The sequence below is a fragment of the Xiphophorus couchianus genome, chromosome 4, assembly GCF_001444195.1.
Source record: "Xiphophorus couchianus chromosome 4, X_couchianus-1.0, whole genome shotgun sequence".
In the NCBI taxonomy this organism is placed as follows: Eukaryota; Metazoa; Chordata; class Actinopteri; order Cyprinodontiformes; family Poeciliidae; genus Xiphophorus; species Xiphophorus couchianus.
Window position 1 is genome coordinate 12250932 of NC_040231.1, and position 26893 is coordinate 12277824.

At 37.0% G+C, this 26893-nt stretch overlaps 2 protein-coding genes and 1 long non-coding RNA gene across 4 annotated transcripts in view; 2 read left to right on the forward strand and 1 right to left on the reverse strand.

The window, feature by feature from the left end:
• Positions 1-332: 332 nt before the first annotated feature.
• Positions 333-18784, reverse strand: gcfc2 (GC-rich sequence DNA-binding factor 2). 2 transcript variants are annotated; one of them, XM_028014662.1, is made up of 18 exons: positions 18410-18781; positions 17535-17636; positions 16874-17101; positions 16532-16783; positions 16264-16364; positions 15923-16068; positions 14843-15026; positions 13897-14020; positions 13778-13817; positions 13593-13681; positions 12353-12552; positions 12131-12275; positions 10757-10878; positions 9904-9980; positions 9709-9775; positions 9452-9598; positions 9248-9384; positions 333-625 (listed from the first exon to the last, which is right to left on the reverse strand). In XM_028014662.1, exons 1-18 carry the CDS (start codon positions 18720-18722, stop codon positions 493-495), a joined length of 2607 nt encoding a protein of 868 aa, XP_027870463.1. In that variant the 5' UTR covers positions 18723-18781; the 3' UTR covers positions 333-492. The 2 variants fall into 2 exon arrangements, 1 of the variants encoding a protein (XP_027870463.1); XR_003595138.1 differs by lacking the exon at positions 333-625 and having other exon boundaries at positions 9249-9384; positions 9900-9980; positions 18410-18784.
• LOC114142995 (uncharacterized) lies at positions 3047-5460 on the forward strand. The gene is made up of 2 exons (XR_003595139.1): positions 3047-3087; positions 4501-5460. It is a non-coding gene; the product is annotated as an uncharacterized LOC114142995 (long non-coding RNA).
• A 523-nt stretch (positions 18785-19307) lies between the features above and the next one.
• The window catches only part of itsn2b (intersectin 2b), a 48018-nt gene continuing 40432 nt past the window's right edge, over positions 19308-26893 (forward strand). Inside the window, exon 1 of the mRNA XM_028014661.1 lies at positions 19308-19724. The gene's annotated coding sequence lies outside the window, so the exon portion shown is untranslated. The remainder of the gene's footprint in view (positions 19725-26893) is intronic.

Here is a 26893-nt window from a genome sequence, read left to right on the forward strand (position 1 = left end):
GTGGAAGGAAAAAGTGTGGGAAACTAGATTGGTTCCACCAAGACAACTGTTGATTACCTAAAAAATATATATTTGATCATAATCTTTATCATTGTAGTACCACAAAATATTGCAATAAAATACAAAGTCCATATCATCCAACCCTAGTACTGAGTGCATTTATGGACATGCTTTAACATTAATATTATATTATTATTATTTAAGCTCCAATATCAAAAGTTAATAGTTTTATTAATACCTTTTGGCAAAAGCATTCATAATCTGAATCTGGCCCAAATTGAAAATGACTTTGACACCCCCGATATACTTTTATATACCTGACATAGACAAAATTCAGAAATAAACAAAATTCCAACATTTATTCAGAAAATATAACAATTTGTATTAGACATAAAAAATATCTAGACTAAAATCATAATTTGTTGTACAGCTGCATGTGTTTTACTGATCATTAGTTTAACTTGAGTCTTTATTATTTCATCCAGTTCCTGTTCATTCTCTTTCCTGGTTTAGTAGCTGATGGGAGTAGATGACGTCCTCGTAGTGGTATTTCCCGGTTAGAGCCAAGATGGAGTCATAGCATCTCAACCTACTGAGAACCTTCAGCTCTTCGACCACAGCAGACCTGCAGCAGACAGAGTTTGAAGAAGTTGATGCAGTTATCAGCCAGGAAGGATCTCCATCAGCCTACAGAGGGATTATAAATACAGCGGATGCGTCCGCAACGCAACTGCAGCAAGAGCCGGTGTTATGCCCAGAAATGCATGCCTGCCGAGAATTGCATCCCCTGTCGCGGGAGCGCGCATCGCTCTAAACTCTCGTATATTGATGAGAAAATGGACTGAAATATGACCGAAGAGGACATTTTTGAAGATATTCGTAACATTATCACGTTTCTTAATCATGTAAGACATAAAACGGTGGGTTTTATTTCGCAGATTAATTGAAATAAATACGGTTTTTATAGCTTTATTGAAACATCTGAGTCGAACGTTTTTCAGTCAGCGTCTGATGAAAATGGTCTCCGCAGATGGCTTGAAATTCCCCGATTTTTCTTTTGACACAATGGCTTAAAACATTACAAAACAGAAGCCCGTTGTGTAGAATATTTTATATCATCCTTTACTGTCTAGTCTATTAATGTAGGGGGGATGATTTTAATTTCTGAGCCTGCCAATATTTGTATCCCCTGTCTATTGTCCTGTTGATATGAAACTTTACAGAAGTAGCTCAGAGAACAAGTGTCATTACATAGAAAAGGTAAAATCACTCTTAACTCTGTATTTCTCCATTTTAGCAGGGGATGCATTTTACGGCAAAGCCTATTATTAGCCTGCCAAAATATGCATGCCCCCTCTATTTTCCTCAAATATTGTCCTACTGATATAAAACTTATACCAGCAGTTCATAGAACATGTGTGATTATGTAGAAAAATTATTCCACTCATAACTCTGTATTTCTCCATTTTAGCAGGGGATGCATTTTTTGGCAATATGGATGTCGAGCCTGCCAAAATATGCATGCCCTACCTATTTTCCTCAAATTTTATCCTATTGCTATGAAATTCATACCAGAAGTTCATACAACTACTCTGATTATGTAGAAAAAGTTATTTCACTCTAAACTCTTTATTTATCCAAGTTAGCAGGGGATGCATTTTGTGGCAATATGGATGTCGACCCTGCCAAAATATGCATGCCCTATCTATTTTCCTCAAATTTTATCTTATTGATTTAAAACTTATATCAGCAGTTCATACACCTACTCTGATTATGTAGAAAAAGTTATTCCACTCATTACTCTGTATTTCTCCATTTTAGCAGGGGATGCATTTTTTGGCAGAGCCTATCATTAGCCTGCCAAAATATGCATGCCCCGTCTATTTTCCTCAAATATTATCGTATTGATATGAAACTTATACCAGCAGTTCATAGAACAAGTGTGATTATGTAGAAAAAGTTATTCCACTCATAACTCTGTATTTCTCCACTTTAGCAGGGGATGCATTTTTTGGCAGAGCCTATCATTAGCCTGCCAAAATATGCATGCCCCCTCTATTTTCCTCAAATATTATCCTATTGATATGAAACTAATATCACTAGTTAAGGGAACAAATGTGATTATGTAGAAAAAGTTATTCCACTCATAACTCTGTATTTCTCTATTTTAGCAGGGGATGCATTTTACGGCAAGGCCTATCATTAGCCTGCCAAAATATGCATACCCCCTCTATTTTCCTCAAATATTATCCTATTGATATGAAACTTATACCAACAATTCATAGAACAAGTGTGATTATGTAGAAAAAGTTATTCCACTCTTAACTCTTTATTTCTCCATTTTAGCAGGGGATGCATTTTACGGCAAGGCCTATCATTAGCCTGCCAAAATATGCATGCCCCCTCTATTTTCCTCAAATGTCATCCTATTGATATGACATTCATACCAGTAGCTAAGAGGATAAGTGTAATTATGTAGAAAAGGTAAAATCCCTCTTGACTCTTTATTTTTTCAAGCTAGGAGGGGGATGCATTTTTTGGCAATATCGAATTTGAGCCTGCCGATATTTGCATGCCATACCTATTTTCCCCAAATATCATCCTATTGATATAAAACTCATACCAGCAGTTAAGGGAACAAATGTGATTATGTAGAAAATGTTATTTCTTTATTATCGCTATTGCAAGGATACTGAAGGAAATAAATCTGACAATGCATCTTTGCTAAATGTAAAGCATGCACAAACCATTTTTATTTTGGTTTAACATAAAAATTAAATCACTTTTTTTCATTAATTTCAACAAAAGAATATTCATAACAATAGGTTTCCTTAACTCACTTGGAGAGTCCCAAAAAGATGTGAAGAGGTGCTTGGAAGTAACAAGGTGAGAAAAACAAGAACAATTATTGTTTATTATAATAAAAAATGTCATATTTGGATAACTAGAATGTTAATTTAACATTTTATCCTCTCAACAAGGACATTTATGAGAAGCAAAGGGATGAAAGTGTCAATGTGGAAATGTGAAACAGTATAACATGCCATCCAGCAAGATGTGGTTTCATGTGGTGTGTTTGCGCTTAAAGTAAGTGCTGTTTAAATATATATATATATATATATATATATATATATATATATATATATACCAGTATATATATACTGCTCAAAAATAAAGGGAACACTTAAACAACACAATATAACTCCAAGTAAATCAAACTTCTGTGAAATCAAACTGTCCACTTAGGAAGCAACACTGATTGACAATCAATTTCACCTGCTGTTGTGCAAATGGAACTTTGTACAGAACAAAGTATTCAATGAGAATATTTCTTTCATTCAGATCTAGGATGTGTTATTTGAGTGTTCCCTTTATTTTTTTGAGCAGTGTATATATATACATGGATGCACATGGTCCTCCAGAATGGTTCGGTAGTCCTTGGCAGTGACGCGCCCATCTAGCAACAGTATGGGGCCAAGGGAATGCCATGATATGGCAGCCCAAACCATCACTGATCCACCCCCATGCTTCACTCTGGGCATGCAACAGTCTGGGTGGTACGCTTCTTTGGGGCTTCTCCACACTGTAACTCTCCCGGATGTGGGGAAAACAGTAAAGGTGGACTCATCAGAAAACAATACATGTTTCATATTGTCCACAGCCCAAGATTTGCGCTCCTTGCACCATTGAAACCGACGTTTGGCATTGGCACGAGTGACCAAAGGTTTGGCTATAGCAGCCCGGCCGTGTATATTGACCCTGTGGTGCTCCCGACGGACAGTTTTGGTGGAAACAGGAGAGTTGAGGTGCACATTTAATTCTGCCGTGATTTGGGCAGCCGTGGTTTTATGTTTTTATATACAGTATATATATATATATATATATATATATATATACAGTACAGACCAAAAGTTTGGACACAACTGTGTGTCCAAACTTTTGGTCTGTACTGTATATACTTGACTATGATTACTTATATTTCTTATGTAATGTAGAACATTGTCTGTTTACAAATCAATTTATATAACCTTTATGTGTACTGTTCTGTCTCTTTCCACATACATGTATATCTATCTATGTCTGAAGATAGATAGAATTATATATCAATATATTGGTATACATGCTTGTTTACGTTTTTGATGTTGTGAAAAAAAGATTAATATGAAAGTGGTTTTCTAATAATCACATTGCCATTAATCTAATGCTATTTTGTAGGAGTAGAACTTTTAAGATGATGAACAGCTTTGGCTTAACAACTTAAACTGTGCATTTCTGCCTGAAATATAATGTAGTTTATGAATTATATTGCTTTATTACATGGTTGATTTATTTTAATGACAATGGAAAGAGTCTGAAATAAGTATAGCAAAAATGTTAAATTATTCATAAATGTCATGACCTCTATATGACAATCTAATACTTTGACAAATATTTTGTATTTGTAATGAGTCCGCTGTTACTCTTCTTTCTTTTTTGAAAAAAATGTATTTGCCTTTACAGTTTGCAGAGTGCATACTGGAAAACAAGGACCTGAACTTTCCATCAGCAGCAGAAGCTGTTAATACCATGAGACTCAACATGTCTTCCACACTTCTCTCAGAATCAGGTATCTTTTGACATATTTTTTATTCAGTTCCTATGTGGGTGGGATACTATGTTGTGTGTAAAATCATGCACGCACAAAAAAATTGTGTTAGGTCAGCTATTTTATCTAATTAGAAATATTAAAATATTGAACTTTGCAGATGTGTGAAGTACAATCATGTTAGTGTTTATGTCAAATTCAATTAGTGAAGAACATTTCAATACACCTGGCCTTGATCTCTAATAAATAAATTACACATAACACAGCCCAATAACTGTTGAGGCAAAAAACATAATCAACAAACTTAAAATTGTTCTAGGATACAATTACACTTTTCTTGAGTAGCTTTAATGTAACTTAATAAGCAAAAAGGACTTGCAGTTTGTGAAAGTACAAAACTGGAATGAGATGTATTATGTGAACCATTATATTCATTACTGTGTTTCATAAAATGAACATTTACAAAATGACAACTTTCACAAGATGTATACACATATATATGTAGACATATTAAAATTTTCTGAATGCCATTTTTATACTTTCAGTGGCTTAAGTTGGAGAAAATTATAAAAAGGTAAACACTAAGTGATGCTTTCTTTTACCATAAATCCCAGAAATACCTTAAATACATGTGTGTTTCAATTCATGAATAGACAGACACCATGTGCGCCTGCCTAATATGCCAATATGATGTACAGTTTCTATTACTTGTATTTGTTTATGAGACCAGACATTATCAAAAAGGAATGATTAGACGACTGAGATCTACACAGAGGATTATTGTTCCACTTTCAAAAGAACACTAACAAATGGAATTATTTAAAAGAAAAAAAAAAACGCAAAAAAATACCATTAAGATTATTTTATAACATTGATTTAAAGATGCGGTTTGTTTTTCTGTAGAGTCAGTGGAGACTCTGCAGACACTGTGCATGTGCACAGTGTCTGCAGAGTGAAAATGCAGTGAAAAATCAATTCAAGCAAACCATATACCATCCTTAAAATAGTTGCAAAGTATGTAGATATACAAAAATAAATCATAATAAAATAAATAAACACCCAAGGCAGGTAAGTGGGAAGTAGCTTAACTTTTTTTTTTTTTTTAAGTACAGTCGTAAAACATTAAACACAGTTGCTTGTGGTCCTAGAATTTTTTTTACCTCCATACATGTCAGGAACATGCTGTCATCTCCTCAAATAAAGTTCTACCAATCATATATTGATAATTAAGAAGAAGCTTTATGTTGGCAAAACCCAAAATCACCTTCAGTAAACAGATAAGGAACTAAAAAAAACATTCTTTATGTTGTTATTTGACCATTTTGTATTATTTATTTACAGATCACATGTGACAGATGCAACTGGTGGTACCACCAAGGCTGCATTAAGGTCCCACAAACCGACACAGACTACTGCTGTGCAATGTGTTTATAGATTTTATGTTTGTACCAATCTAATTCGTTAATGACTGCAGTTCTGTGGATTTTCAGTTTAAACATGTGACATAATTTTTGTTGACTTAATTGGTTTTCCAAAAATTTTTGTTATGAATATTCTTTTGTTGAAATTAATGAAAAAAAGTGATTTAATTTTTATGTTAAACCAAAATAAAAATGGTTTGTGCATGCTTTACATTTAGCAAAGATGCATTGTCAGATTTATTTCCTTCAGTATCCTTGCAATAGCGATAATAAAGAAATAACATTTTCTACATAATCACATTTGTTCCCTTAACTGCTGGTATGAGTTTTATATCAATAGGATGATATTTGGGGAAAATAGGTATGGCATGCAAATATCGGCAGGCTCAAATTCGATATTGCCAAAAAATGCATCCCCCTCCTAGCTTGAAAAAATAAAGAGTCAAGAGGGATTTTACCTTTTCTACATAATTACACTTATCCTCTTAGCTACTGGTATGAATGTCATATCAATAGGATGACATTTGAGGAAAATAGAGGGGGCATGCATATTTTGGCAGGCTAATGATAGGCCTTGCCGTAAAATGCATCCCCTGCTAAAATGGAGAAATAAAGAGTTAAGAGTGGAATAACTTTTTCTACATAATCACACTTGTTCTATGAATTGTTGGTATAAGTTTCATATCAGTAGGATAATATTTGAGAAAAATAGAGGGGGTATGCATATTTTGGCAGGCTAATGATAGGCCTTGCCGTAAAATGCATCCCCTGCTAAAATAGAGAAATACAGAGTTATGAGTGGAATAACTTTTTCTACATAATCACATTTGTTCCCTTAACTAGTGATATTAGTTTCATATCAATAGGATAATATTTGAGGAAAATAGAGGGGGCATGCATATTTTGGCAGGCTAATGATAGGCTCTGCCAAAACATGCATCCCCTGCTAAAGTGGAGAAATACAGAGTTATGAGTGGAATAACTTTTTCTACATAATCACACTTGTTCTATGAACTGCTGGTATAAGTTTCATATCAATAGGATAATATTTGAGGAAAATAGACGGGGCATGCATATTTTGGCAGGCTAATGATAGGCCTTGCCGTAAAATGCATCCTCTGCTAAAATAGAGAAAAAAAGAGTTACGAGTGGAATAACTTTTTCTACATAATCACATTTGTTCCCTTAACTAGTGATATTAGTTTCATATCAATAGGATAATATTTGAGGAAAATAGAAGGGGCATGCAGATATTGGCAGGCTAATAATAGGCTTTGCCAAAAAATGCATCCCCTGCTAACTTGGATAAATAAAGAGTTTAGAGTGAAATAGCTTTTTCTACATAATAAGAGTAGTTGTATGAACTTCTGGTATGAATTTCATAGCAATAGGATAAAATTTGAGGAAAATAGGTAGGGCATGCATATTTTGGCAGGGTCGACATCCATATTGCCAAAAAATGCATCCCCTGCTAACTTGGAGAAATAAAGAGTTTAGAGTGAAATAACTTTTTCTACAAAATCACACTTGTTATATGAACAGCTGATATAAGTTTTAAATCAATAAGATAATATTTGAGGAAAATAGATAGGGCATGCATATTTTGGCAGGCTCAACATCCATATTGCCACAAAATGCATCCCCTGCTAACTTGGATAAATAAAGAGTTTAGAGTGAAATAACTTTTTCTACATAATCAGAGTAGTTGTATGAACTGCTGGTATGAATTTCATAGCAATAGGATAAAATTTGAGGAAAATAGGTAGGGCATGCATATTTTGGCAGGCTCGACATCCATATTGCCAAAAAAATGCTTCCCCTGGTAACATGGAGAAATAAAGAATTAAAGAGGGATTTCACCTTTTCTACATAATCAGAGATGTTCTATGAATTACTGGTATGGGTTTTATATCGATAGGATAATATTTGAAGAACATGGAGAGGCCATGCATATTTTGGCAGGCTAATAATAGGCTTTGCTGTACATGCATCCCCTGCTTACATGGAGAAATAAAGAGTCAAGAGTGAAATTACTTTTTCTATACAATCACACTTGTTTTATGAACTGCTGGTATACATTTTGTATCAGTAGAATTATATTTGTGGAAAATATATAAGGCCTACATGTATTGGCAAGGTAATAATTTGCTATGCCAGAAAATGCATCCCTCTGCTAACTTGAAGAAATGAAGAGTTAAGAGGGACTTCACCTTTTCTACGTAATGACACTTATTCTCTGTGCAACTGCTATACGTTTCATATCAACAATAGACAGGGGATACAAATATTGGCAGGCTCAGTCATTAAAATGCATCCCCTCTACATTAATATGCTAGACAGTTAAGCATGATATAAAATGTTCTACATAATGGGTCTCTGTTTTGTAATACTTTAAGCTAATATGATGTTAAAAGAAAAATCGGGAAATTTCAAACCAAATGCGGAGAGCATTTTCTTCAGACACGGACTGAAAAACGTTCGACTCATTTGTCTCAATAAATGTGTAAAAACCGTATTTATTTCAATTAATCTGCGATATAAAACCCACCGTTTTAAGGCTGACATGTTTAAGAAACGTGATATTGTTACGAATATCTTTAAAAGTTTCGTCTTCGGTCATATTTCAGTCCGTTTTCTCATCAATATACGAGAGTTTAGAGCGATGCGCGCTCCCGCGACAGGGGATGCAATTCTCGGCAGGCATGCATTTCTGGGCATAACACCGGGCCCGCCTTTAACCGCTTATTGGTTACCATGGTTACCCACATTTATCTCGCTGCTAGCTATTAGCTAGCATGTTGTCAGCGGTCTACAACTAGCATAACGTGATAAAATACGTTATGCTACTAAATTGACAGTGAATGAGATGCGCCTTAATGACTCATAAGCTGCAGGTGAGTCGATAAATGACGAGAGAATACGCCCCAAACGTCGGATGCTACTTGCTAGCAACGTTAAAGCAATTTGTTTGCGATAACGGGAGGCAGTGCGACGTACAGAATCGATGTGCTAACAATAAAACTTCTAACATCTGCAGATGCCGCAAAGCTGCGTATGGGAGTTGCGCCTGGCGAAGGGGAGTGATCTACGCTGGCTGCCAGATGTAAATTATTTTATTAGCCACTTTGTAAATATTTAAAATAACATATTCTCGACTGCGTTCTGAAGGCGACATGCGCAGTAAGCGGCTGCTGACTCAACGTGACATTGACCGATAATCTAAACACAGGTGCTGTATTACCTGCTGCTGGGACTTTCAGGTGGCTGCTGTTTGCAGAGGCTGTGAACTTTCTGAACAATGTTGTTCCTGAAATTCTGCAGCTGAGGCAAACAGACGCTTTCTCCTTCAAACCAAGAGTCAGGCAGACATTCTGCAATCTGGAGCCAAAGAAAATGTTACAAACAGATCCCAGGATAAACTCTGTGTTTAGATATATTTAAATACCTTTCTGTGTGCAGAAACAACTCTCCTTGACAGCGTCTCACTAGACAAGGTAATCATCAGGTATCGGTTCAGCAGTTTGTCCAACATTAGTTCTTTCAAAATGGACTCAGGAAGCAGCAGATCCCATTTCCCCATATTCCCCAGCAGCTAACAGAAACATAATATAATCCCGATTAGCTTAAAAAAAAAAAACAGCCTGTAAACATATAAAGGCAACAACATTTAAAATCTGAGACATCTGTTAGGGCATTAGTTACTTTTACAGCCATCCAGAACTGTTCGTCTCTGAAGCGGCGCTGAGGGGACAATCTGTCCTCCAGCAGCCTGGAAGGAAAAACAAATGGACCATTAATGTGACTGAGATGATGATGCACAAAATAATATAAAATGATCCTTTATAGACAAGGAATTTAATCCAATCAGTGAATGATCAATGACTCTAGTATACTGACTTTTTTGGATACAGGGGGATAAAGACGTCTTCATCTACACAGCTTCTGAGCCTATGAACCACTGCTTCAATAAATCCCTGCAAGAAACAGAAAATACAGTTTATCTGATGCATGTTTCATAGGCTACATTCGCACAGCAGGTGAATAAAATCCAAATCCTCTTTTTTGCCTATATGTGACCAATATCTGACCATTTCACTGCAGTTTCAACATCCCAATTTCTTTAATCATCCAAAAATATACAATCTGTGCCACTTCCATATGTGGTACTAATTCGGATACACGTCCAATAGTTTTCAAAACCTCTCCATTCTGATTGGTCATGTTGCATTTTATCCAACTTCTATGTCATTAATTTGAGACATGCATCATATTTCTGCACCATAAAAAGCCAGAAGCAGTAAATCAGGATGTAAACAATGGATGAAAATTATAATTACGACCTTATGAACAAAGTCTGCTCCGCTAAAGCAGTTCACAATCAGACCACCGGTGTTTCTGACTACAAATCCAAGCAGACCTCTTTACATAAGCTGCAGTCAATGCTCCGCAATGTTCTTTTTATTTGCTTTATTCATTTTTGATATGATTTTGTCTGGTTTAATTGCTAAATAAACTTTAAACTGATGCATAAATGACTCCATACACCATTACTTCCACACACACTATATGCCGTCAACGTTCCTCTGCGAATGCGGGTCGCAGAAGTCTCACTGCAGTCTGGTTTAATTAGTATTATGAATGACAACACACACACGCACACACAAAAGATAGGATTTCAACAACAACAAAAAAACTTTGGAATTAAGCATCAAAACCTAAACATAATAAATCTAACGTTTGTTGGCTTCACCTTAACAGGTTTACTCTGCTCGCCTTCAAAGATGGAGTAATCCTCCCTCAGCCTGTGGCAGACAGCAGACAGGCAGGTAGATTGTTGGTTGGAAAAAGGATCCCACACCAACTCCACATGGCCTGCGCAGAAAAACACAAATTATTTATTCACTTGCCCTGACAGACAAAACGTACAGAAACGGAAAACTCTCTGCTGGTAAAGATAGCAGCAGTACAATCTCACACTGCAGCACAGTGAAGCAGTGATAGCAGAACTGTCGTCTTCCAGCTTAAATCCAAAATTGAAATCCCAGCTTGGGGTATTTTCTACATTCTGTTACATTTTCTGACATAAAAAAATGATCTTTTTTGCCACAGCCATCAGCAGATTTGTTCCATTCTGTACAAAATAAGCTACATTAGAATTAGAAATATAAACGTTGCTGTTAATGTGAAATCTAACGTCTCCACAGTCTCTTTGTAGTCTCCTAAAACTTAAGAGCTTCTTCTTTAAAAACGTTAGTCAAGCAGACACATATTAATTGTCTTTAAACACAAATATTACCGTTTTGTCTTGAGTAATGTGCAAAAAAACAAACATAATATAGCTTCAAAGTAGCTCACTGGTGCTACATCTCATAATTTAATCTTTGAGAATTAGGTACATATACACGTGAATATGTGCTGATGGATATATGAGTGTAGAGATAGGGTAGGGTAAGAGATAGAGTGCACAAGAAGTGAGAGACATGTGGGAAAGAAGGATGGGAAAGTTGTTTTTCTTACTATTTGTATGTGTTTTTTTAATTTTTGTATGTATTTTTTTATTTTTGTTCACTCTTATCTTTTCTCTGATGTTTAAATTATCCTCATACAGTGAGCTTGAAAAGATTAAACTTTGGTCTGTGTTCCTGCTGCAAATATGTTTTTTATATTTTAGTTTACAATTAGAATAAGACCATGCACCTAAAAAATAAATAAAAATGAATCTTAAAAAAAAAGCATAATACAATTTTTGAAGAATTGTGTTCGTGAAAAGCAGGAAAGAAAATCAAAGTTTCCTTTGGTTCCCTAAATTCTCTGAGCAAAGGTTTTGTGCATTCTTCACTTAAACTAGTTACTGTCATTTGATTACGGACTCAGTGGAAACTATGAAATTAATTTGTTCAAGTAATGACTCCTGAAAGCCTGGCTCTTAATTCTTTTAGCTACTGACCGTTACGGATAATACCCGAGACAGGAAACATGAAATGAAAATTAAAAAAAAAAAACTACAGACAAAATGGTAAGCAATCGACAAAACAATTAAAGACTACAGCTCCATCAATTCACCTTGACAGGATCTAAAAAGTTAACATTATTGGTAAAATGTTGAAGAGTGTGTGATATTTACTGGTTATTTTGGGTAGAAGAGTCTTTTCTATGACGTTAGAGAGCGTCTGTCTGTCTGTGTGCTCCAGCTCCTCATGGCCGTGTCCGTGACAAAACGTCTCCACTGCTGTGAACCACGGGAGGGTTTCAAATTCTCCACCAACGTCCTGCAACACAAACACAGAAATGATCAACACCTCGACGTGTTTGGCCAAGCCTGATCGTTTATAATCTCTGCTCTCACTTTTAACGGGTTCCACACCAGCAGCTGATGCCTAACGATGGGGTTGAGCAGCTTGGGCAGACACAGAGAAATGTAGGCGTTGTGGTAGGAGTCAGAGTACGACCTCCTCCATTCTTCAAATCGAGACATAATCTTTTTAACGTTGCAGAAGTCGTCTTGGACGTCAGCAAACACCGCCTGAGCTCTCGACTGGATATCAGCTGAAGAGAGAGCATAGAAGGCACAAAGTGAGACAATCCATCAAGTAGAAAACAAAAAATAAGCACCTACAGTAAACTTTTAGCAAATAGAGTACAAATGCAACGTGCACTGTGGTAGGAAAGCAAACAATTAATTGACTTATGGTTAATTATCGATTAACAGTTCATCAGATTTAAAATTAGTTTCAATGGATTAGCTAAATTAGCTTAGATGTTCTTCAGTGCTGTAGTTTGGCCGCCAACCACCAGAGGGCGCCTCTGGTCATCCTTGCCGTTGTTACAGGCACAAAGATGGCGGCCATAAACGGTCCAAACAGAGTCCGATGTGGAATGAAAAATGCACTTTATGCGGTTCTGATTTGAAATAAACACTCGACAAACTCCTGAAGGTGAAAACCTTAATGGCGCAAACTCAGCCGAACTACATTATGAAGCGGCGTCAACTTTTCAACAGAAAATGACTGATGTGCTACGAAGGCGATGACGTGACGACAGAAACGCGAAAGAGATGACGGGGAAAATTTGTAACGTAGTGGGAAAAAAAACATGCTAACATGATGCTTATAAGTAAGGTTGATTTTGAGGGCTGTCCTGAGTTAAAGGGCGTCATAGAGCAAAGTTTTAAAATTTCTTCAGGAGCCACCAGACATAACTACTGTATGAACATTTTTGTCAATGGGGCATTAAATATTTCACATATTTTAATCTTTATTTTTTTATTTTTCTATCCAGCTACCTAAGATGTTCCTGTTATGTTAAACTAACATAATAGTTATGTTATATGAAATAATGTGAGAAAACCACAGTATTTTATACACCTGACACAAAATGTTACATTTTAATATCTTTTTTCTAAATTTAGCATATGAAAAATTTTATGTTGAGTTGCTGAGAAAACCCAAATTTTCAAGAAAATAAATTAACCGTTAATTAAGTTTAGATTAATTGATCATCGATAATGGGCATATCTGAACCATGGTATTTGACAACGATTGCAGTTTGCTCTAAGTGGAGGCTCATAAAACAGATTTGTTTTTCACATATTCTCTCCTGAAGCTGCTCCTCTTCTTCTTCAGAAAGCTTGGCATCTTCAGGTAAATGAAAATCTTCTAGATTACTGGCCACTTCACTGCAGGTTACACACACAGAAGAATTAAAAGTAAGAACTATGTTTTTTTTGTAGAAAAAAAGTTAAAACAGGAAAGTAATTTTAAATTTCACTAACCACTGAATATCAGAGCTGCCAGTCTGTTCCTCTGTGTTATCTTCAAGAGACAAGGAGTTAGTTTAAATGTTTCATCACTTCCTGGATGTTTGGTTGTATCACATAGAGCAAATACTTACAGCTGAGCTGCTGCAGGCGGTCAGCCTCCTCTTTTATCCTCTTTCGCCTCTGAGCCAACAGCGCCTCCATGTGATCAGACAACAGAGTGTGCAGTTCCAGCTCCAAGGCATTGATTTCAACAATCTAAAGACAAGAAATTAGTGATAAAACCTTAAGTTAATTAAAAATAAAGAATGTATTAAAGGTGATCCATCATGCTTCCTTGAACAGGTTAGAATAGATCTATGGGCGATACAAAATATGTTCATAAAATTTTTTGCATAAAATCATTCTCAGATAATGTGATTTTACTCTGGTCAGTTCTGAAAAGAGTTCACAATGGACAGAATGAGCTGTTTTAGGGCCTCTGTTACTTTAAATCCAAATAAGTAGCTCCCAACTCAACGTTTTTACGCGCATGTGAAAATGGCTGCAAAGAGATGCACAATTACACAACTGTACATCTTTGAAAAGCAGAAGTGGAGCCTCCTGCTCAACCAACAAGAATGCAGCAAGTGGTTTCTGAATGGTAAGTCAACAACAAAACACTCGTCTTTTCCAGCAGCCATCTCACAGCACATACTGCAGAAAAAAAACAGCTGACCAAACATGTTGGAACTCCGCTTGGGTTGCTAGGTAACGGGCTAGGTTTCGCTGGGCTTGCTAGGTGATGGACAGTGCGCGTCAATTATCAACAAGCAGGGAGGTTTTGCTCATTAAGCAAAAAACATTAAGTTATTGCCAAAAACTGATTTTTTTCTTTTCAGAAGCAGAGTTCCAAATGGAAGCATAAAAATATGCAAAATGTGGTTTTTGCATATTAGATCCCCTTTAAACATCACTAATCAAGCTTTATACTCAGTCAAGCAGCTTTTCCACATAATCTTCTTTGTAAGTGACACATATTGTTTTCATAATTTTTTCTAATAATGTTTATTTCCAGATCATAACTTGGTGAAGTCAGACCTTCTCCTGCAGACATTCGACCAGGTTGTGGGTGTAGAGGATCATGGTTCTGTAAAACCTGAGCTGAGCCTCAGAGGAACTTTCCTCCAGCAGCTCTAATGAACTCTTGGCGTTCTCAGCGTCGCCCTCCATCCTCCTCAGCTCCGCCTGCCGCGCTCTGTACACCTCCTTCAAGGAGTCCAGTCTAGAGACAAAACACAATCAGGGGAAAAATGATCTTCTATTCGATGAAACAAAAAGTCTGTAATAAAGAATGTCACAGGGAAAGGAAACTTGAATATTTGTATTTGAGAAATCCATTTTTATTTTCAGTAAATTTATGGCAAGTCCTTTAACTATAACTAAGAGTTGAAAGTATACATTTTTGTCCTTATCAGTGTAATTTAAAGATGTTTGTGTTACTTCTAAGGTATCTACAGGCTTCAACAGTATTCCCTCACAGCTCTGAAATATTTTCAGCTCTGAGAAACAGAAAGAAAAAGAAAAAGAGAACTGCTAGAAAATGTAGGAAACTTTTTGCGGTAAATAAATGTTTAGCTTATTTAATTGAGTCACATTTTTTAATTATTTATTTATTACTGTGTTTATAATTTTGTTTATTTTATTAAAACATGTCTCTCTTGTAAATGAGATCTTGAGTCTCAATGAGAACCTGTAAATACACAGTATTTATTTGACTGTATAAATAAAAGTCAAAAATTAACATCTTTACTTTACTGTTATTAAAAGCACATTTAGCTTATTTTATGCATTTTGAATTTTTGTGTAAATACCATTAATTATGGCTCTTTTTACCAATCTGATTATATCAAACAACTGATTTTAAAGATAATTAAACACCTGGTTGTTATTTAGATAAATGTTGTTACATTCCAACTTCAGTTCAGAAAAGCATCCATTAGTTTACTTTAACTAGTCAGATACAAACTGTAGTTTTGAACAGTGATTCTGCTAGTTGCAGCTACACCAAGGTTTGAAGTGAACATACATTAAACACGTGTTCATCTATGTCTGAATCAGTGCGGTTGTGGATTGTTATGATGTGATGTAAGTACAGGCATTGTAAATGAGAAAACAAACTTTTTAGTGATCCTTTTCTTCACAGTTGAGACAGAAACAAGAGGAAGGGTCTTTGGGATCTTAGCCCCTGTTAGTCTCTTTTTGTGTCCTCCTCTGTCTGGCCTGCTGTTGCTGCTGTAGCTGCTAGACTCGCTGCCAGATGGACTCTGAGAAGGGGGGAAAAAAAGAGACTTTCTGTTAAAAAAATTTTTCTTTTCCAATTAATAGTCAAACTTGACAATAGGAAAATGATTAGAGGGATAAAGAGCATGAGGACAGAGTAAAATAAAACAGAAACAGACATTAATAAAGAGCAGAAAATGAAGAAGAATGGGAAGAAATAGTTTTATTTTATTTTTCACCTGTTCCCCTGGTCGTCTCTTGACTCCCTTTTCAATCTGTGTCTGCTCCCAAAGTTCCTGCTCCTCCTCATCAGTTGCTGACAGACTTCCATCACTTCCTCCTTAATTATTACACCAAAAATATAAAACAGACAACACTGAATCTTTTTTTGTATTTACTTAGATTAAATTTTTTCCACTTCTGAACAGATGCCTTTTATTCTATTTTATTTGCTGAAGCTCACAGTATCTCTGGTTGCTCTCTCTCATGGTATCACCTCGTTTTTACCTAGTTTCTCTGCAATCCTCTCCCTGATGCTCTTTATTCGGGGGGCGAACTCAATTCTTCTCTCATGGTCGTCTGGCTCATCATCGTCGTCATTTTCAACTCTGTCCTCTTCATCGTCGCGGCTGTAGTGATCGGGGGTGCTGCCAGCGGAGCTCCGGCCGTCTCTACCCAACGGTATGAACTCCTTCTGGGCTCGCGCCGCGCGCCGCTGCCTCCTGGCCGCGTGTATCTCCTCTGCTTTAGGGATAACGGCTGAGGAGCCAAAAGTTATACAGATTTTGAGCACACTTTCTCTATCACAACTTCCTTTAATAAATACATTCAATAAATATGAAGACATACTTGGTTTGGCAGCAGAGCAGCTGGAGTCAGAGTTGGAGCTACTTGCAGGTGATCTAGCAAAACCTCCATCACCGTCATTGTCACCATCGTTACTGTTGACGTCATCGTCATCATCATCGTCGTCATCATCGTTATTATCATCATCACTATGCTGAGAATACGGTGAAGCCTCACTGCTGTCTCCATGACTGGGAGAAACAGATGGTGGGGCATCTGCACCACCAGAAGCTGGAAGACATGCAGTGCAGAAGAAATTTGATCAACACACAATGATTATAGGTAGAGCTACAGATAAATTATTTTTGTATTCTGTTATTCGGATGAGTAATCAGATAAATTGGCACATTCTGCAGATTTTGTAGGCTTATAAGAGTATTAGAAATACATTAAAAGAAGCAAATGAACAAACAATTCAATTCACTTTTTAAATAAAATAAGTATTTTAAAATGCAACATTTTTTTACAGAATTTGAACCAGGTGAAGCTAAAACTATGCCACTTGAGTAGTTTAGGGACAAAGAAGGTTTTTATTTATTTATTTACCTCAAAAGCAAATTGTATATATTTTAAAAAGATAAATATTGACCTGGACTTAATTTAAGTTCATATACATTTAGAGAAAGGACGAATCAGAAAATGGAGAACATTTTGGTGATTTTACCTTTGCTGCGGCTCGTCTTGGTGGGTGGAGCCTCCTTCTTCCTGGCTTGAAACACCACAGCTTTATCAGAGGACCGCTTTAGTTTAAAAGCTGATTCTTCTGCTACAAGAAGAAGAAATGAAAAGTTTTTAGTTGAAATTTTGAGCATTATGCATATACCTTTTAGCTCCAATCCAACTTTAAGATAATTGGTCTGCAACCTTTATAATCCTAAGAGCCATATTTGCCTCCAGTATAGCGAATTAAGACTGGTTTAGAATAACAAATCTATTTATTTATTTTTTATATTTAAAAAAAGGCTACTTTGGAAAATTTGTCATTTCAAAGATTTGCCTTTTAGTTCTGTTTTTGGGTTTCAGAATAAAGATGATTGATATCTTTCTGTGGAAGTTAATGAAAATGAAAAAAAGCACACAATTTCCAACTTAATTACAAAATAAAGTAGATCTCAAAACAATATTACTGGTATTTTTAGAGTCATTATGTTATGGAAAATTAATAACACAAGGACAAACTGCTTAAACGAGCTGGGGTTAAAATTTGTATTTAGAAACAGTTGATTGTTTATCGTTTTAAGCCAGAGATATTAAGAGCCATTGTGGATCGTCCAAAGAGCCACCTGTGGCTCCGGAGCCGCAGGTTGAAGACCCCTGTTCTGAATCGGACGACTATTTCAGTCAAATAGTCAATACATGTACTTTTGTCACGAAAGACCCAAATAAATTACAACGTGAAAAGTAAAAAAATAATATTTTTACACTGTAGGTAAACGTTTATGTCCGTTGCCATCTTTCAACGGGCAGAAAACATCGATTTTTCTGTCCGTCAATGCAGGAAATATGTATTTCTTCACTTTAGCGCATTAATTTAGCTACCTTCTTTGTCGTCTGTAAAACTAAGGATGGAGCTTTTCGTCGTCTTTGTCCCATCTTTATCATCTCTGTCCTCCGTCGCTTCCAGCGCCTCGGCCGCGGGTTCTCCATCACTGCTGTCCGCCTGCGGAGGTGTCGCTTCCCGCTTGGAGCTGCAGGAGATGCCGCGGCTCTGCGCCGCTTTGGGAGGCTTGTTTATCACCGACGGAGCCTCTTCGGGTTCATCTCCTTCTCCGCCGTTCTTCTGTTGGTCCTCATCCTCGCTGGAGCTCTGTTTTCTCTGGCGAAAGTTCCTCCGTGGCTTCTTGTTGAACATTTCTGTCTACACAACGTTCCTGTCATACGTTACTTCTGACGTTTGCGGTAAAATGTCGCAAAGCAGCAGCAATGCACCATGGGTAATGTAGTAAACGAGCGTATACTGTGGAAAACAAGCGTAAGCTAGCTACATTTCAAAGGAAATTTAATCATATAGTTTATAAAAGTTTCACATAACTATTCCAGGTTTGGAAAATGTGTCATAAAAAGTTAATTTGGGGCCTCAAATATCAGTAAAGACCTAGTTTTGACGGTAGACGTTGGTGATGCTGTGGTGAGGCCAAATCAAATAGATTTTCTTTCTTTCTTTTTAACATTAATTCAATTGCTTATGAGTGATATAGGACCTCTATATTTTTGTGCTTCCCAGGGGACAAAAGGCTCCAAAAGGAGGGCTAAGTGGGGCCATGACTCCCACTAGAAAAATATTGACCAATAGTGGCATATCTATCTATCTATCTATCTATCTAATTTATTTAATACTTGTTACTTTTTTTAAGTTGTGTCCCCACCTCCCCCCCAAAAAATAATTTCAACTTGCTGCTCCCTTAAAAATTGTCTGTGGCCGCCAGTTTTCCTCTGTAAAATTAGCGATAAAATCAGTAAATTCCTCCTTTAACGTGAACAAACGACAGTCCTTTCTGTGCTGCTGTGTCCTTTGTCTCTCCGTGTCCCGTCCTCTCCCCCGTGTGTCCATCTGTGGAGCTGGCATCCCTCCCTTTCTCTCCGTCTCCTCCCACCGCGGTCGGTCGGACGTTAACTGAGCCCCGCTGCCTCCGGCGAACACTCGTCGTCGTCAGCCATGTTGTTGGTGTGACACACGGAGCTGTCAGCAACAGGTTCCCAGAGTTCGCCAGCGTGGGTAAAACTCACCAGCCTCGACTCTCCGTGGACGGTGAACTTGACAGCGTGTTCGAGGAAGCGTCCAGAAGTGTTGAGGGATACTTTTGAGGCGGCTCGGAAGTTGGTGTTTTCTCTGGTTTGACCGTGGGAGAGAAAGGTACTCGAGCTAAACTGATTGTCTAAGCACGACTGTAACTTTGATGTTAGCTTTGTAAAGAAACAAAACGATGACTTTTAATTTTTATTTACACTTTGAGCAATAAATAGTCCCGGTATGTTTGCTTGTGTCGCAACTTTTGATTCCAGGAAATGTGCTGGGAAAAAAAATGATGTTTGTAGGGAGTGATGGATCTCCTCTCTGCTGATCCCCAAACTGGCTGGAGCTGTAGTTCGGTTAGCTAGCTAAGTTCTGTTCTCATTAGCTTGATATGTTCGTGGACTCTTGCAGGTTCGGTGTGGATGGGTTCTTCTATAAGATCAGGCCTGTTTGCTGGAAAGTTTGCAAAGGCAGATTTGCCGGAAAGTCTCTTAAATTCCTCTCGGTTGAAACTAGTCAAACAGGTTGCAGGTCTCAGTGAGTGGTGACAAGTGATCAGGGAATGTAACTCTATCAGTTCATCAACAGACACATAGAGGCTGGCGGATTGTCTGCAGAAAGGAGAGGTCTGTAGAGAGTGACTGTGCAGGTTTGGCTTTGATATTCAGCCTGTTGTGAGCTTTCAAAGCCAGGAGAGGATAAACATAAACCCAGTCTTTAGATATGTTAACAAAACTTTCAAAAGAGTTTAAAACAGCCTTTTAATTTCAGTTTTAAAAATACTTTACGTATCCTAAAGAGAAATTAAACTATCTTCAGAGAGTTGCTATGGATGGTGATGCTGTGGGCATTAAGGATCTCTGGTAGCAGTCAGTCTAGCAGCAAATTTGAAGAGGCCTCTGACCAAAGACTGTTTCTGTCTCGTGGCTAGCTGTGTTTCCATTACAAATGTGCGCAAATCTTTTTCTATATTCTGCTAATGCAAAAAAAAAAACAAAAGAAACACAACTTTGCAATTGCAGTGTTTCCATTAAATAAGAAATTAAATTAAAATCACATGTGAATAAGCTGGTTCACGTCATAAGTTGTTAAAAATCATGGCGGCAATGGATGTAAACTATACATAAGGGTGCACCAATTTATCGGCCAGCCGTTTTCCTTAATTTTGGGAGATTGGCTGTTACTTGCATGTGAAGCCGATCTTATCTATTTCAGCAAAGGTCTTAAAATCAACTGCTGTCCTCTTCTGCTCTCCGTTTAGAGGGGTTTGACTGACAGGCCGGTCCTCCAGGTCACTTTTGCAGTTAACAATAGTTACCATACTGTTGCCAACTCAGTGATTTTCTTCCTATATTTAGAAACATTTCATACAAAAAAAATTGGTATCACCCAGAATCTGAATCAGCAGGTCAGGCCTTTATAAAATTGGTAATTACTGATTCGCCAGAAAACTGCAATCGGTGCACTCCAAATGATATGCATTCATAATTCAACCATGGCGCTAAAACTCATCATCTATCGGGGCGTGCCGTGGTGGCGTAGGGGTTAGCGCGACCCATATTCGGAGGCTTTGAGTCCTCGGCGTGGCCGTTGCGGGTTCGACACCCGGACGATATTTGCCACATGTCTTCCCCCTCTCCTTCCCTGTTTCCTGTCAGCCTACTGTTACATAAGGGACACTAGAGCCCACAAAAAAGACCCCCTGGAGGGGTACAGAAACAAAACTCATCATCTATAAACCATCATCCTTCCTGTTGTCTCCTTCATCCTTTTTTTACCGTTGATCATGTGACTTGGTTTATGCAAAAGAAGTGTTTTGAAACCTCTGAGAAACCACTTCATCCTAGAGCAAGAACGTTTTATTCAAAAACATGTTTTTTTTTTCTACAACTGTCTTGTTTCCATTAAGCAAATTTTATTCATTCAATTTGTACATTTTTATGGTTAATGGAATTGTAGCTTCTTTCATACTTTGCAAATAGCTCAATTTTCTGGCAGCAGAGACGATATTTCACAGTAACATTTCCTGGATGACTCCATCAGTTGGCAAGCACTGCTAATCCACCTCATTTGGTTTTGCCACTCCACTTGAAATCTCTGTTGGACCGAAAGCCAGAGAGAGAGAGAGAGTGATGTTGGGGTTAAGATAATAATAAGATCAGATAAAAGTAATATGGCATTTTTGAATATGGCTGCATGATATTACATCAACATGTAATTGTGATGTTATTGTTTGCTATTGTGATGGTATTAGTTGGGTTTAATAAAACTGTTTCTTAATCATTTCTTTATTTTCCATCAAAGCTATGTGAGTTTTAGCTATATAGTTAATAAAATCTCCTTCTGTCGAAACATCTGCGTTTAACTGAAGCAGAGAAGCTGTGTCAGCGCTGTGGTTGTGGGTAGAGAAATCTTATTGGTAAATATCCGTTATCAGCCTTTATAGCAATATTAATATTGAATGTCGATATTGGCTCAAAGGGTATCAGAAAAAAAGAATGTCTTGCCTTGAAAGAAGTTTGGATTCAGCTAGAATTATTTTTTAAATAACAAATGATAGGTTAATCCTAAAATTAAGAGAGAAATTCTTCTCGATATTTGCAGGAATCTGCACCTTAGTTGGTCTGATTAAGCATGAACACAGCTGGATTTTTTTTCTATATAGGTACTTGAAGACGTTAGCTGATTTTTTATTTTTATTTTTACCAAACTCTGCTCATCTTCCGGTATGATGTTTCAACATCCAACTTCGCTTTTCTGCTGGTGTTGTTTTCATTGTGGTTAGAGTGTTTTTATTATATTAGACCACAATCAGAGAGACTGGTTATTTTATAGCAGATAAATCAAACTGCAATGTGTTGCTATGTTTGCACTTGTGCTCATTATATTGCAATAATCTACAAGTTTACAATCTCACAAACATAAGGCTGTGGAAATGCGAAACAACCACTGAAAGACATAATGAGGGATTTAAAATGCACAAATCAACCAAATCTGAGACAAAGTTTAACCCAAAATAACCAGTTAAAACATGGAAAAACTGGGAAAACATATTCCATCCAAAATAAGTCATGTTGACTATAAAGAGGCTGGAAAATTTTCATTTGAGCAAGACATAAACGGTCAAAAATTAAAGATGTACCAATCAATCTGCTTTGCATCTGAATCTGTTTTTATTCTTGACTGGCTGTTTGGTCCGAATACTCATTATTCCTACTCAATAAACTTTTGACATGTCAAAAATAAAAAATTCCCACTATTCACAAACTCAACATAAATGTAGGGTATTTCTTGATTTTTTTTTTTTGTTGGATTTAAAACTTTTTTATATAATCTGTAGTAGTTGCAGTGTTGTTGGTTGTTGCCTATATGGGTCTCGATATTGAATCAACAGCTTTCACGTGACAATGCTCAGGTATCTGTTGAATAATCATCTTTATAGGATAAATCCACTAAAAAACTAAATATTCTACATTTTCCTCATATTTTTGTCCAATTTTTTGCTCGCTTTATGATAGTTGGTGAGTTTCTCAGAAACTTATTTTTCAGAAATCTTCAAATTTTGTTGCCACAATAAAAGCACCTAAGATAATGTTGATCAAGCATTGCAATATGTCCACAGAATGGCTGGAAAACCAGTTCAAAATACAATTTTTCCCAGTGCTTTCTTCAGTTTATGTGCAAATCAGGGTGGGTCAAAGCAGGGAAGGGCAAGCCTTGCCTCTTAAAAAAACAGAATCCAGCAGAACAAACAGTGGAGCTAATCCAATCTTTTAAATCTCAGTTCAAGCCTAGCAAACACCACAGCTGGATTTCTGCCTAATGGGGAGAAATATTATGATTTTTGGTGAATTTTTGTCTCTGAAATGCATTAAAAGATAAATGAGACACTCTCAGAAGGATAAGTCATCAAGCAGAAATAATGTTGTGGTTTACGCTGATGTCATTATTATGAGGTCATTGTGAGAGGCGGCTGAATTTCAATTTCATTTCAGTACTATAGCCAGTTGGACAGTACTTGTTTCTGAGAAAATATTAATTAAGAGGCAGTGGAGCACAAACAGCTGCTTATTTGCTCAAGTTATTAGATTTGGTTAGAGAAAAAGAAAAAAAAAACTGGTAAAATGCTGTTATTTTTTATTTTTTCTACTTTTCTTGGTCAAATCTCAAAGAGAAAAAGCAAATTAAGCAAAAAGGGGAGATAGCAGAGAAAGCTACATGTTCAGCACTGCTGCTGCTGTTGAAGCAGATAAGGTCAGAGCCAGCTGAGATATTTATCCAACACTTCTCTGTTGTGTGTATATACTGAGTTAAAGACAGAAACGTCCCGGTCCGAAGCAGAACTAATACAGGAGAGGTTTAACCATGAAACCAGATCAAAAGTAGAGACTGAGACCACACTCTGAGGAAGTGGGGTGTTTATTTTACTGCCGCTGCACAAGTTCACCAAGAAGCTTCCTGTGACTTTGGAAAAAATGACTTTCATCTTTTCAGCGAATTAAAGGAAATATGCAAACACTTATTAATGATGAATTTCAGCTAACAATGGCATTTGTTGAGTATTTCTGTGTTATTAGTTAGTTTCTGTATAATAATGCTTAATTTAGAGGGGATATGAAAATGAAAGATGGACTTACCTGGCTTTTCTTGGTCAGTTTCCAAGTCTGAGGTCTTTATTCTTTATTAGATTTTTAACTAATATCTACTTCTTTTTTTTTTAAAGACTAGTGCAGGGGCATCAAATTTTCATTTTGGGCCATATCAAAGTGTTCTTAAAGGACCGGTTGTGCCAGAATGTATTGATAAAACCAGTTAAACTAATTGGAACAGCTACTTGGGCTGCACAGTGGCGCAGTTGGTAGCACTGTTGCCTTGCAGCAAGAAGGTCCTGGGTTCGATTCCCGGCCGGGGTCTTTCTGCATGGAGTTTGCATGTTCTCCCTGTGCATGCGTGGGTTCTCTCCGGGTACTCCGGCTTCCTCCCACAGTCCAAAAACATGACTGTTAATTGGTCTATCTAAATTCTCCCTAGGTGTGTGTGTTGTGTGTGAATGGTTGTTTGTCCTGTATGTCTTTGTGTTGCCCTGCGACAGACTGGCGACCTGTCCAGGGTGTACCCCGCCTCCCGCCTGGAACGTAGCTGGAGATAGGCACCGGCACCCCTCCCGACCCCATTAGGGACAAGGGTGCACAGAAAATGGATGGATGGATGGATGGAACAGCTACTTATTAAAATATCAATAAATAGCTGTTCCTCCAGGATTCTGTGATTTTATTTGTATTTTTTCAAGCAAAATTGTAGATTTTGTAGTACCAATTTAGAAATGTTTAGGAATTTTTACGACATTTGCTCTAATGTATTATGTTAAATATGACATTTTACTATCCATATCAATTATGGACTATAAAATCAAGTAATGCTGAGGCAGTAGTCACTTAAGTTCAATGTTTTTGTCCAATTTTTTTAGAAAATTTGCAGTGAAATCAGAAAAATTGTGGAGATTTGTTGATTTAGCTTGAATTTAGCAGATTTGTGAAAAACTGGAAGGACTTACACCTGATGAAATTTGGAGTGTAGAAGGCCACATAAAAAGCTACAGCGGGTCAGATTTGGCCAATAAATAAATAAACATTAAACAGTTGTTCTAATCACTGGCCTCATTAAAATAAAGTCTCAATATTTCCTAAATTTGTCAGACAATTGTTGCTTTTTTATTTTTTTGGTACAGAAAAAAACATTGCACCTGACTGACTTTTTCTCTGAAAATGTTAGCTATCAATCAGTCAGCGTTTGAGTCAAACTGTGAATGCTGGTTATCGTATTAGTGCTGTAATGATTCCTTGAATGATTCGAGTACCTCAATTATTAAAATTCCTTGTGGAAAATTACATGCCTCAAAGCTTCGTTAAATTATGTTTTATTATTTAGCGCACCGCGTTCCAGGCAGGTGATTATTTATGTTGCACAGGGCTCTCACTTCCATCTATGAGTTTCTGACGAAAATTTTCAAGTTCAGACTGGGGGGATTTTATTTGATGAAAATGTCCGGGTTTTCATTGTTTTTTGGGGATTTGGAAGCGCTCTACACTTAAATGCTTCACCACCTCCGCATGTCTGTGCAAGAGCCATTTCATAAATGACATATTAGGTGTCAACATGATTCATATTTCTATTTATGTGCCGAACCGTGACAGCAGTAATGGGACTACTGAAACTGGTTCTGGTTTACGTTTGAGCAGTGGGGATACACAGAGATTACAAAATAGGCCAACATTATTAATGTGAGTGAGAGTTCGGTGACAAAAATAACACACCAGAGTATGGTGTGTTCAGCAGCCACACAGCGGATTTGCAGTGGCCAGTTGCTACATGCAACTGTCTGCCGATTAGTATAAGAACCTCGGATATGAAAAGGGTTTAGCACATTTGACATTTGTTTGTTTTTACATATTTATGTATATACTTGTTAATATTACCACTCTTTATCCACCGACATAATCCTACATTTACTACATGTATAATCCAGACGTATAACAATAAAGGTGTTTGAAAACAAACATGGATCTGGTGCAGACACACACATTTTATCAGTGTAAACAAGAATTTAGTCCATTCAGATGTATTCAGCTGCAGCCCTGTGCAAATTCTGCTTTTGGTAATTTTACATAATTTCTTTAGTAATCTGCATCAGGATAGGTTGCACTACTCTGCTTCATTGCTTCACTATTTGGTAGCCGTCAGCTGATAAACATTTTCTTCAGTGCTGTTTGTTTTTAGTGTAATTAGAAAGAATGCACTGCGTCACTGCTGGTGTACAGAGAAAGTTGGTTTTCATGGAAAGTGGAGCTCCAGTAGCTGACCATTGCCCTGATTCCATCTGACTTTATCGTAATGCAAATAGTGACTCATTCAGCAGATCAAGACCTCAGTGTAGACTCAGAGGAAAAGCGCAGGATGGTTTCTAAAAGTATTTGCATGAGGTTTGCAAAGCTGCGTCTGCTCCTGAAGTCAGCTGTTCTGTAGGTCAGGAAGACGCGAAACCTCAAAGCAGACAGTCTTAGTGATTCATTAAAAATCCTACAGTGTAATATTCTCATCAGCTCATCAATCAATCAATCTCACAGCTTAAGACTGATCACTCCAAATACTAAAACCTCAGAGCTCTGTTTACTTCAGCTTTGGCGAGACAGAAAATGCTCCAGACTCATACTTGATGGATACTTGCTCTTGCATTTTGTTTTATGCTATGTGTTTTTGAACATATTGATTATAAAGCAGTAAAAAGCATC

Bases quoted from the DNA above. Each gene is read 5' to 3' on its own strand.
- gcfc2 (XM_028014662.1), bottom strand. From the start codon at position 18,722: ATGTTCAACAAGAAGCCACGGAGGAACTTTCGCCAGAGAAAACAGAGC. The intron at 14,021-14,842 runs GTCTGACTTCAC...TCTTGTCTTTAG, and splicing joins TCGAATGTCTGCAGGAGAAG to ATTGTTGAAATCAATGCCTT. The intron at 10,879-12,130 runs GTAAATATCACA...TTTTCTGCGCAG, and splicing joins TCTTCTACCCAAAATAACCA to GCCATGTGGAGTTGGTGTGG.